We start from the raw sequence: 11,588 nt of genomic DNA on the forward strand, positions 1-11,588 counted from the left end.
AACTTCTCTCTCCATGATTTATAGCATTTGGATCCTGCTTGCTTGTTGCTGAAATCAAAATTAATATGACTGAATGATAAATCAAATTTGGGATCATGTGGGTTCTAGAGAAGACTTCATCTCAGTGGCCCTTCCATAGAATGTGGATCTAAAACATTAATTTAATGTAGTTACTTATTGGTTAGGGCCAAACCTAGAGACATGAGTACGTTTCCACCTTAGTGGCCAATAACAAATTGCTGATGATGGTGTAGTTGCTGATAGAGAGGAATCAGTGCCAGAGCAAAAGTGTTAACCCCCCTCCCCTATGCTATAAACCTGATCCAAACTGGGGGGCTCTAAAGCTGTTTTTTGAAAAAGGAAAATATGTCATAATTTCCTTAATCACTTTTAGTTTGGCGCAAACTTGAGACTCCTGGAGATCATGCCTTGCTTCCTATGGACACTTCTGAGTCAATTCTGTTTTCTAGCTCTTTCTGTTTTTAAGAGGTCTGATTCTCATATCATGACTTGATTTTTTGATACATTTCATGTTTAAATTTTATCAGTTTTACTTTTGCACTTATTTTTACTTTATAGCTTCCAAGTTTGCTTGCGTCTACATTTTAATAAGTGCTCAAAATCCACATTATAACTTTTTTAAAACAACAACAACAACAGCAACAACAACAACAACGTCCTGAGACCTCTCAGGGGATCTGCTAAGCCAGGGTATCATTTCATAACATTGCTGGGTAAATGGTGAGGAAAGTTCAGCCTTAATAATCACCCTCTGTGTCCATGTGCTATGCTTGTTATGAGGGAATGTGGCACTCCTATAACCATCTCACCTACCATGAAGCAATAGTCCTTGGTCATGACTGAGGAAGAAGAGACCATTGCTTAGGCATGAGGGGCATTAATTGGCCCCAAGTCACCTGGTGAGCTTAATGGGGATTTTCACTGTGGTCTCCTAGGTCCTGGTTTGGCATTCTAACCACTACCCCACACTACCAGGAGAAGCAGGCAGAAAGCATGCAGTGGAGCAATCCAAGGATGAAGCTGGAAGTCCTTGAGAACTGAAGAGAATTGCAAGGGAGAAGTGGGGGCAGGGCTGCCAACTTGAATAAAATATTGTGGGGGTGGACAATCAATCATAAGACGTGGTGCATGCACACCATTTGAATGACAATGCTCATCAACTGGGGGGGGGCTCAAATTTTATTTTGGGGGGGCCCAGAAGGGACCTCAGCCCCTAGATGTTGACTTCTATGAGTGTGGGTCAGAGTTGGCCTGAGGGTCAAGCCACTAGTCAGGATCAGAGCTAGTCTGCATGCCAGGAACAACAGAGGAAAACTGTCATTGACCTGACAAGGTCCTCAGCCATCTTCAGGTCTCTTGTGCAATTTCCTACAGGGATGCACAGTGGCAAAGCATTTCCTCTGCATGCAGAAGGTATCTGGTACAGTCCCTGGCATCTTGAGGTAGGGCTAGGAGGGAATGCTGCTTGAAACCCTGAAAAGCTGCTCCCAGGCAGTCTAGGCAACACTGGACCATGGCCTGATCTGATCCAATAAAAGGCAGCTCCCTATGCATGGGGAAGGCCTGTAGCTCAGCAGCATAGAATCTTCTTTGCATGCAAACGCTCCCAAGTTCAATTCTTGGCATCTGACCCCTGCCTGAAATCCTGAAGAGTTACTGCTACCCATTGAAGACAATACTGGGCTAGATGGACCAATGGGCTGACTCTACAAGGCAGTCTGCTATATTCCTGCAAAAACTGACCAATGGGATCAGAGGCAGGATTCTCCTAAGAACAACCCTCCACCACAACTCTGTAGAGCACTGTAGGCCCGTTCAGAAATTCACCTGAATGTGCAAATGCTCAAAGTGTGGATGGGGTGGGGGTGGGGGCACGTATTCAAGGCCCACCCCCATGTCCTCACATATGCCCGTTATACATCTCATGAACCACCTCTGTGTGGAGCAGAGAAGACTCACAGGAGGCTTCTACTCACATTTGCTTGAATGCTAGTGAAATGTCTTCCACTGCTTTGTCAGGGCTCCTGATCATGTGCAGAATTCTACTCAGATTTAAGCAAACCTACAGGCATTTCCCACTCAACCTGGGGGTGGTTGGGGCCTGAGCATACAGTGTGATTTGGGACATGGTTGCCTGCTTGTGTGCATACCCTTGCTCTCCATCCATGCGTACCGGGGCTGGCCCAAGACATTTTGGCACCTGAGATCACCCACAAAATGGTACCCCCTCCCCACCAGGGAAGAAGGGGTGAGTGAAGCTCTATATGAGGAGTAAGGGGGGGGGGGAGAGAATAAAGGTCTAGATCGGCATTTGCTGCCCCTGTAGGTCCTGCTACCTGAGGCGGTTGACTCACCTTGCCTTATGAGTGGGCCAGCCCTGACAGATACATAGTTCATGCATTCAGGCTCAAACGCCTGAACATGCCTTGTGTTCCAGGCTTTTCTTAGAAGGCAGAAGCACCAAAATCATGTGGCCAGGCAGCTCTAGACCCCACTGGGGTCTGACATTCACCAGCCAAGATCCTGCTCTTGACAGAGCAAAGTGATGCTGTGGTATCTTTCACTGCACTTTCCTGTTCTAGGGCAGATCTGCAGCCTTCTCTTAAAATAACATTTGCTTTTTTAGCAATGGGAGGCTGTGATTCAGACAATTTCAGCCATCAGGCAAGCAGCCTATCATGCAATCCTGCTTGCGTGTATTGACTGCCTTTGGCTCAGGATAAAGCAAAGTGAAGGTTGAAGGTCAAAAACTGCTGACCAGCATTTGATCCACCCTCTCACGTGGATTCCCCTGCTCTGCCCCTTGCCCCAAAAGCTGAAAAGTACATTCCTACTTTTAGACAAATTTTTGGCAGCTTTCTTCTGCATAATATATATTGCTAAGCAAATGACTGAACTCCATAGATGACCTGGTTTGCTTACGAGTTGGAGGAAAGTCTGTCGTGTCAATCTGGATATGCACAAAGTGAACGCCAAGCCCTTTGGCATGCTGTAAGTATGTGTTGATTGTGAATAGGCTTTTCCAGCCAGAAAGAAAAAAGAAAGAAAGAAAGATTCTGAAGGCCTTTCTCTAAGATTTTCCATAAGGTCACCTTGCAAATCATTCGAAGTCACAAATCATTGTTCTTTATTTTCAAACTGAACTATGAGCAGAGGAGGAAACTGGCAAAGTCCACTTGCATCTCTCTTAATGAGAAAAAAACACATACCACAGGATCAGGACAGCTTCACACAGAACCATAGAATTGTAGAGTTGAAAGGAACACCAAGGGTCATCTAGTCCAACCCCCTGCAATGCAGGAATCACAGCTCAATAATCCCTTAGAGATGGCCATCCAACCTCTGCTAAAATACTTAGAATCATAGAATTGTAGAGCTGGAAGGAACCCAAGGGTCATCTAGTCCAACCCCTGCAATGCAGGAATCACAGCTCTGACAGATGAGCATCCAATTTCTGTTTAAAAACTTCCAATGAAGGAGAGTCCACCACCTTCCGAGGGAGACCATTCCACTGTCAAACAGCTCTTACTGTAAGAAAGTTCTTCCTAATGTTTAATCAGAAGCTCCTTTTTTGGAATTTGAATCCATTGGTTTGGATAGTTGCTGTGATCCAATGACTATTGCCATGGGCATTGCTGGTATAATATACACACTGCCCATTTGTGTGGTTATAGTGAAGGATGTACAGTGGTACCTTGGGTTACATACGCTTCAGGTTACATATGCATCAGGTTACAGACTCCACTAACCCAGAAATAGTACCTCGGGTTAAGAACTTTGCTTCAGGATGAGAACAGAAATCGTGCAGCGCAGCAGCAGCAGCAGGAGGCCCCATTAGCTAAAGTGGTGCTTCAGGTTAAGAACAGTTTCAGGTTAAGAACAGACCTCCAGAACGAATTAAGTTCTTAACCCGAGGTACCACTGTACTGCACTAGCAATGCCACAAATGGTCTGGTTCAGAAACAAACAATACCAATGGTTAGCACTAGCTAGCATTTGTGGCCTTAATCATGGTTACAAACTCAGAAGTGCAGGGTCCTTTCATGATTGTCACAGCCATGCCTCCTCAAGCCTTCTAAGATTATTCATAGAATAATAGAATTGTAGAGCTCGAAGGGACCCTGAGAGTCACCAGCCCTGAATGCAGGAATCCTGTCCTCAGCTTTCCCTGGGTGGGCTTGAACCACCAACCTTTTGGTTGACAGCCAGACATACTGACCCATTGTGCCACCTGAGATCTCTATTCAACCTTCTAAGTTAACTCAATAATCTTGTAATTATTATTATTATTATTAATAATAATAATAATAGGTGCATTGCAATGAGTAGTTCAGATCTCCATGTGTTGCTTTTCAGCTAGAGCTACTATTCTCTGTGCAAATACAGTGGACGCTCGGGTTGCGAACGTGATCCATGTGGGAAGCATGTTCGCAACCCACAGCACCATGTGTGCGCACGTGCGGGTCGTGATTCGGTGCCTCTGCGCATGCACAAAGCTCGATTTAGCACTTCTGCACATGCGCAAGCACCAAAACCCAGAAGTAACCAACTCTGGTACTTCCGGGTTTGGAACAGTGTGCAACCCAAAATCGCACAACCTGAAGCATCTGTAACCCGAGGTATGACTGTACATGGGCAAACCATTTGGAGTGCTGCAGTATCCCCTCAGGCTGATTCCACCTGGCCCAGGGGGCGGGGCCCAGACTGACTCACCATCGCCAGAGCTTAAGAGGCCTCAGGAGGCACAGGGACATTGCTGCTGCTGCTGCACTGTGAGTTGGGAAGGCCGCTCCCCCCTCAGGCTGGTGCTGCTGCAGCAAATGTTAAAAAATGTTTTATATATTTTAAAGTATTTTAAAGGGGTTTTTACTTTTTATTTTGTTGTACCACCATGTACGGTGGTTTTTATGGATGTATGTTTATTTTGCTCCGTTTTATTTTGTTTTGGGGTTGAATATTGAGTGGGGTGGGGACTGGTTTTGTTTTGTACAATTGTTTTTTGTTTTGTTTGCTTTCTACTTGTAAATGGAGGTTGGTATGAGGCTTGGGATTGCTACCGTGGTGGGGCGAGGGAGGTATGGCGATGGGGGCAGATGTCATAGGCGAAGGGGATCGAGATACGGATATGCTCGTACCCCTTCCAATCTGCGCCCCATCCCAAGGGACGAGGGTAGGGTGAGCAAGGATAACTCACCTCCGTCACTGGTGTTGTGCAATGCCAGGTCTATAGGCAACAAAACCGCCACCCTGCGAGATTTCTTCATCTCGCAGGGGGTCGACCTGGCTTGTGTGACGGAGACCTGGGTGCGCGAAGGGGATACTGTTACCCTACGAGAGATGGCGCCCCCAGGTTTCTCCGTCCTCCACCAGTCACGGACTGTGGGCCGGGGGGGAGGGGTGGCACTATTAATCCGGGAAGATTGTTCTTTCAGGGCTCTCTACCATCGCCATCGATCCCCGGCATTGAATGCGTTGGCCTAGTGTGGGGCTCCGAGGTTAGCTTGGCTGTCTGGCTGGTGTACCGGCCACCTAGCGCACCAGCAGCCACCCTGTCAGGCCTGCTGGAGGCTGTGGCCGGCTGGGCCTTGGAGTTCCCTAACCTATTGGTATTGGGGGACTTCAACATCCATGCTGATGCCGCTCCCTCCTCACAGGCTCTGGACCTGGTGTCTTCCATGGCGACACTAGGGCTCTCCCAGTTTGTTTCGGGCCCCACACATCAAGCAGGCCACACGCTGGATTTGATCTTTGGTGTTGGTATAGATGTGATCATGTTTCCCTCAGTGAAGGTGCCATGGTCCGATCACTACGCTCTGAAAGCCAGGATTGACGTTCCACCCCCACCCTGCTTAGGTGGCGAGCCGATTTGGGCTCGCCCGCAGAGGCTGATGGACCCTGATAGATTCCGTCAGGCCTTGCGGGACCTTGCTCCCCCTGGCGACTCATTGACTGAGCTTGTTGAGGGCTGGAATACCCAGCTCCTAGCAGCCATCGATGAGATCGCACCTAAGCGCCCTCTGCGACCCCGCAGAAACCGGGCTCCCTGGTTTACCGAGGAGCTTCGGAAAATGAAGCGGGACCTCAGACGGCTAGAGCGAGTATGGCGGGGTGCCCGTGACGGAGCCTCAAGAACATCTTATAGGGTTTTTATGAAAACCTATGAGATGGCAGTGAAGGCCGCTAAGAAGTCCTACTTCTCGGCCTCCATTGCATCCGCTAGCTCTCGCCCGGCGCAATTATTTAGTATAATTAGGTCTTTAACGTCCCTTGAAGGACAGCCAAATTTAAATAACAATTCGACACACAGCTGTGAGGCATTTGCGAGCTTTTTTGCGGAGAAGGTCCTGTTGCTCCGCCATGACCTCCCTGCCAATTTGGACACAATAAGGGAACTGGAGGCCCCTCGACTGTCCTCGGGTCCAGTATTGGACCACTTTGACCAGATATCCCCAGCCGATGTGGACAGACTCCTCCGAGCTGGAAAGCCCACCACCTGTCCTCTTGACCCGTGCCCGTCTTGGCTGATTAGAGCGTGTCCAGAGCGTGTCCCCCTGGGTGATATCATCAATTTGTCCCTTGGCACTGGGATATTCCCAGGGGAACTGAAGGTCCCATCCTGAAGGTCCCAGGCCTCAGAGAGGTTAGGCTGGCCTCAACTGGAGCCAGAGCTTTCTCGGCTGTGGCACCAATCTGGTGGAACGCTCTGTCACAAGAGACTAGGGCCCTGCGGGACTTGACATCTTTCCGCAGGGCCTGTAAGACAGAGCTGTTCCACCAGGCCTTTGGTCAGGGCGCAGCCTGACCCCCTCCTCTGGCAATCTGCACAGGGTCCTGCTTGCTGGTTGCCATCAATTTGTTTCTGATTGATTTTATGGTGAAAAGTTTTTAGAATGTTGGATTGTTTTTATTGTTGTTAGCCGCCCTGAGCCCAGCTCTGGCTGGGGAGGGCGGGGTATAAATAAAATTATTATTATTATTATTATTATTATTATTATTATTATTATTATTATTATCTTGCACAGCTTACTCCTGAAATAGAAGCACCTTGTGTTTTCAGTGTCCCAAGATGCTTAGCTTTGGAGCACACAAAACAACAACTTCCCAGTGCTCTTTCCATGTGCCTTCTCTAAAGGGACATTAGGAGCCAATCCTCCGTGGTGGTGCCTTACTTCATTTTGCTCTGATTGACCCCCATCAGTACCAAGGCTGAGAAGACCTATCAGTGGCTAAAACTTCCTTGATGACTGGGCAGTTCAAGGATTTTGGAAACATGGACCTTGTTGTAGAAATAGTAGTGGACCTTCAACCCCGGGGAACCCAGACCAGTACAACTCTACTAAGATCACAAAGTGAAACCATGATTTAAGATGCTAAGTGCTGTGTTAACGGAACAGCCACTCAATCTGCTCTTTCCTTTGCAATCAGAGAGGTGGGAGAGGTGGTGACCCGAGTCATCTGATATCTCTCTTTCCCTCTTTTTTGAGAGAATCGGAATCATAATCCTTTGGCCATTGTGTGGACATTTCCCCATGTGGCATACCACATGTTGTTTCAGGTGGTAAGTGTAGCTGCATTCACCATCTCCTTCACCACACAAAAGGGTCAGCACTCTTAACTGGCAAAGGTGTTAACCCAGGCATAGGCAAACCTGACCACTGGTCCTGTTAGCTAGGGATCATGGGAGTTGTAGTCCCAAAGCATATGGAGGGCCGAGTTTGCCTATGCCTGTGCTAACTGCATGGCTAGAACTGATGATGGGACTAAGGAAACCAACTGTCCATACAACAATATCTTCCTCTCTGTTGGGAATGCTTGTCTTCATCCGTAATCCTTTCAAAGAACATGAGTCACTTCCTTTCATGGTGAGATGCAGGGCACCCTCAGCTGCTCCTGGAAGTGCTGTGATTTCTGCATTGCAGGAGTTAGACTAGATGACCCTTGTGGTCCCTTCCAACTCAACAGTTCTATGATTCTATGGATAATGACTCCTGTCTGCCACCAACTACTGCCTGCTATCTCTCTGAATGACTCACAGTTCTCTCCTCACTGCCTAACTTGGTGGGACAGGATAAATTATGTCAAATATATTCATGGAGTGGAATGTATTCCTTTGATCAATCCCAATGCAGTGATCAGGGATGCCAACTTGAATAAAATATTCGGGATGCCCAGGTAAGGTTCGCCTCATATAATTGAGTACATAATGTTGTGCACGCACACCATTTGAATGGCAATCCCCATCACCTTGCGGGGTGTGTGTGTGTGTCATGCTTAAATGTTTTATTGGGAGGGCCGATGACCCCTCGGCCCCTAAGAGTTGCCTCCTATGGCAGTGATAAGGGAGAATGAGTTGCCCTCAGAGGAGTGTGTCTGATGTATCTTGGTATGAGTCACTGCTCTGATCAGGTCTCCATTTAATTTTGAGAAAGAACCTAGAACAGTGAGTCATACAAAGACATTGGGGGGGCATCCCATAAGAATAAGCCATTCCTACTTTTCCCCTTTCTAAAAGTGAATCTTTTTTGCAGGGCAACATTGGAACATGCCTCCTGTTTTAACCCAGACATCTGTTGAGCTCCTCAGGGTGAGAAAAATACTCAAAATAGTCTCCCATGATGTCAAATAGTTTCTTTAATAACATGAGGGCATTTACAGCTTTTCATAGTCTACATTATTAGGGTGTTCCCTTTATTTCCCTTTTACAAATATATTTGACCATAAATGTGCATTTATTGAAAAGAGGCACTTGACATCACCTGCAGCTTTGAAGTTTATTTGTTTTTGTAACTTTAATTTTTTGTTCCTTGCCATGATGAACAAGATCTCCCACCTCCCCCTGCCCTTTGATCACCCAACTGTTTTTTTCACTGGCAGAGCATGGGACTCTAGATTTGAATACTGAGCCATTCTGCATTAAGGAACAGAAGACCCAATCCACTGAATAATTCTCTTCCATAAGTTCCACTAAAATTAAAAGGGGCCCCCAGAAGATCAATTGTTCACTTCTTTTCCAGCACTGTCCAAAAAGAAACAATAAGGCAAAGTGGAAAGTTATTATTTTTACAAGGTTAGCTTTTCTGCCCTTTGGAAAGTCCCGTTTATCCACCCTCCCACGCTCAACCTTGGTACTCAGGTGATGCAGCATCTAAGCTACCCAATGCCTCCGGTGTTGCCAGCAGATGGATATCTGGTTCTAAGAGATGTTGATGTTGTCATTAAGGGAGGTGGTTGCTGAACTAATCAGACAATCTTCTTTGCAAAACAGCGACCTTGGCTGGTGGATTAAATGTCCTCAGCAGCATCTCAAAAATATTAGCTAGGTTGCTACAATTAGGCAATGGTAACTTCAAGGCCACTGGGTGGGCCTTTCCTCCATCCCTTTTCTAGCTGCTGGATAGGAGAGCAAAAGCCAGTGCGTGTGTGAGAGACAGACAGAGAGAGAGAGAGGTAGAGAGAGCTGAGCTGGAAGCAAACTAAAGACAGAGACATACTTGCTTTATGCTCAGTCCATAACTATAGGAGAAGCAGGATCTTTAGGGCTGTTAATGTTGTGAGCCATTCTATCCTATGCTCATGTTGTTTATATGTGTAAATAAAACCATATAGCCTAAAGACACCGCGTTCTCTGCCGACCATCATTCCAAGGAAACTGAACTCCGGACAAGTGCCTGGAACCCCTGTACTCTCTCACTGCTGGGAGACTGGGCTGGTGTGCAGCACTGGTTTTTATCCTGCAGGAACCACTGTGAGTGAGTTGCGCCTGAGTCGAAATGGAGGGAGAAATAGCAACACTCCAGGATCAAATGAAGTTGCTATTCCAGCAGAAGCAGCAGCAAATGGAAGACCAGCAACAAATGCTGAGGCAGCTTAAAAACAGTATTGAAGAGAAAGTGGATGCCTCTTATCAGGGTATCAAAGACTTCATGGATAAACAGCTGCAGGTGGTGAAAAGTGACCTAAAAGCCCAGGCAGAGGACTCCAGGAAGAGAATTGAGGAAGTAGATGACAAACTGATCAACCTGGACCATAAGGCGTTTAAGGCAATATCCAGAACCCAAAATGCTTTGGCTGACTTGGAAGTAGCCAACAGATATGAAAATGAAGATATTTATAAAGAATTACAGGCACTGGAAATGAAACTGCAAATTGCGAAGGAAGAGTGCCAACACACCCGTGGAGCAAGTGACTTGGTGAGAAACCAGCAACCAGCAAGTGTGCGCAAGAAGACCCCCCCTAAGGGGCAGGCAGGTGTAGCTGATGAATTCAAGAAGCTCTCTATGTATGATGGCAAGACTCCTTTGGAAGCTTATCTTTCAGAGTTTGAAACAATCTCCCAAGTAAATGGCTGGGATGAAAAACAAAAGGGGGAACTCCTAGCAGCCAGTCTTAGTGGGTCAGCTCAGGAAATCCTGCAGCATCTCCCATCAGAGAAAAGGCAGAGCTATCCTGATCTGGTGAAAGCCTTAAGTCGGCAATTTAGACCAGGGCACCGTGCTGAGCTAGCCAGGGCCCATTTCAGGAGTAACAGGAAGAAGAAACTAGTGATCCCTCCAGACTTTGCTGAGGACTTGAAGACTCTTGCAGAAATAGCATACCAGGAGGGCAAAAAGGAAACAGAGGATGCACTGGCAAAGGAAGGGCAGAGTGATATGGAGGCCACCTGGAAGGTGCCGCGCCCAAAGAAACTGCAGAAAGCCATAGAATTCACCAAAGAGATAGAAACATTTCTTGCTGAGACCAGAAAAGGAAGAGGAGAAGCTTTCTTGCAGGAAGTCTTGGGGGGTAAGTACACATCCTTTTCTACTGCAAATGGGAATGTGGGACAGCCTGACTGTGCAGCTAATGTTTTAGATTGGTTAGAGGAGTTCCTAAACTTGGTTGAAAACCCCAGGTAATTGGCAATGGCAAAGGGTTGAGGGATAATGTGCCATTGAGGTGCTGGCACTGTAACAAAATTGGCCGCAAAAAGAGAACTGCTATCTTGCCAAGGGAAGTCATGCGAGAGGTTCACAAGTGCCAAAAGATGATGAATGAACCGGTGTTGGAAAATGGGGTGCCAGCAAGCCGAATGGGCAAAGCTTGGAGGGAATAAAGGAAGTCTCGCAGTGTGTGCCCAAATCTGGGTAATTAGACTGTAATAATAGTAGCCTGGCAATTAGCTGTGAGGTTGGTGGTGTGAAATGCACAGAGATATTTCATATGGAATCAAGCATCACTGTTCTTTAATCTGACATGCCAGGCTTATTCAGAAAGGAAATGGCTCTTGTAAGAAGGGCTGCCTGGTCTCAGATAGAGACCACCAGTAGTAATATTAGTATATTAGTTATATAATATTATTATATTAGTATATAATATTAATAGTAATATTAATTAATATAAACAAATTAATACTATTAATTTAATTTCTTACCTTTGCACCCACCATAAAGTCCCAAGGTGTGTTACTACAACTTAAAAATTTCAATATTAAAAACACTTTAAAATGAATTGCAGTCACATGTATAGGGCAGCTCCTATACAGATGTAGATATGATGTTATCAATCAATTATAAAACTATTACAGACAA

General features: G+C 46.4%; 1 protein-coding gene across 1 annotated transcript in view; it reads left to right on the plus strand.

Moving 5' to 3' along the window:
- LOC310669558 (uncharacterized protein) overlaps positions 1-11,588 on the plus strand; it is a 45,119-nt gene that overhangs the window by 32,458 nt on the left and 1,073 nt on the right. The window contains exons 2-3 of the mRNA XM_083423886.1: positions 8,550-8,605; positions 8,896-10,803. Of these exons, the coding sequence (XP_083280012.1) occupies positions 9,792-10,803 (1,012 nt within the window). The 5' untranslated portion in view covers positions 8,550-8,605; positions 8,896-9,791. The remainder of the gene's footprint in view (positions 1-8,549; positions 8,606-8,895; positions 10,804-11,588) is intronic.

This window comes from Podarcis tiliguerta, assembly GCF_965153285.1.
Source record: "Podarcis tiliguerta genome assembly, chromosome: Z".
Classification (NCBI taxonomy): Eukaryota; Metazoa; Chordata; class Lepidosauria; order Squamata; family Lacertidae; genus Podarcis; species Podarcis tiliguerta.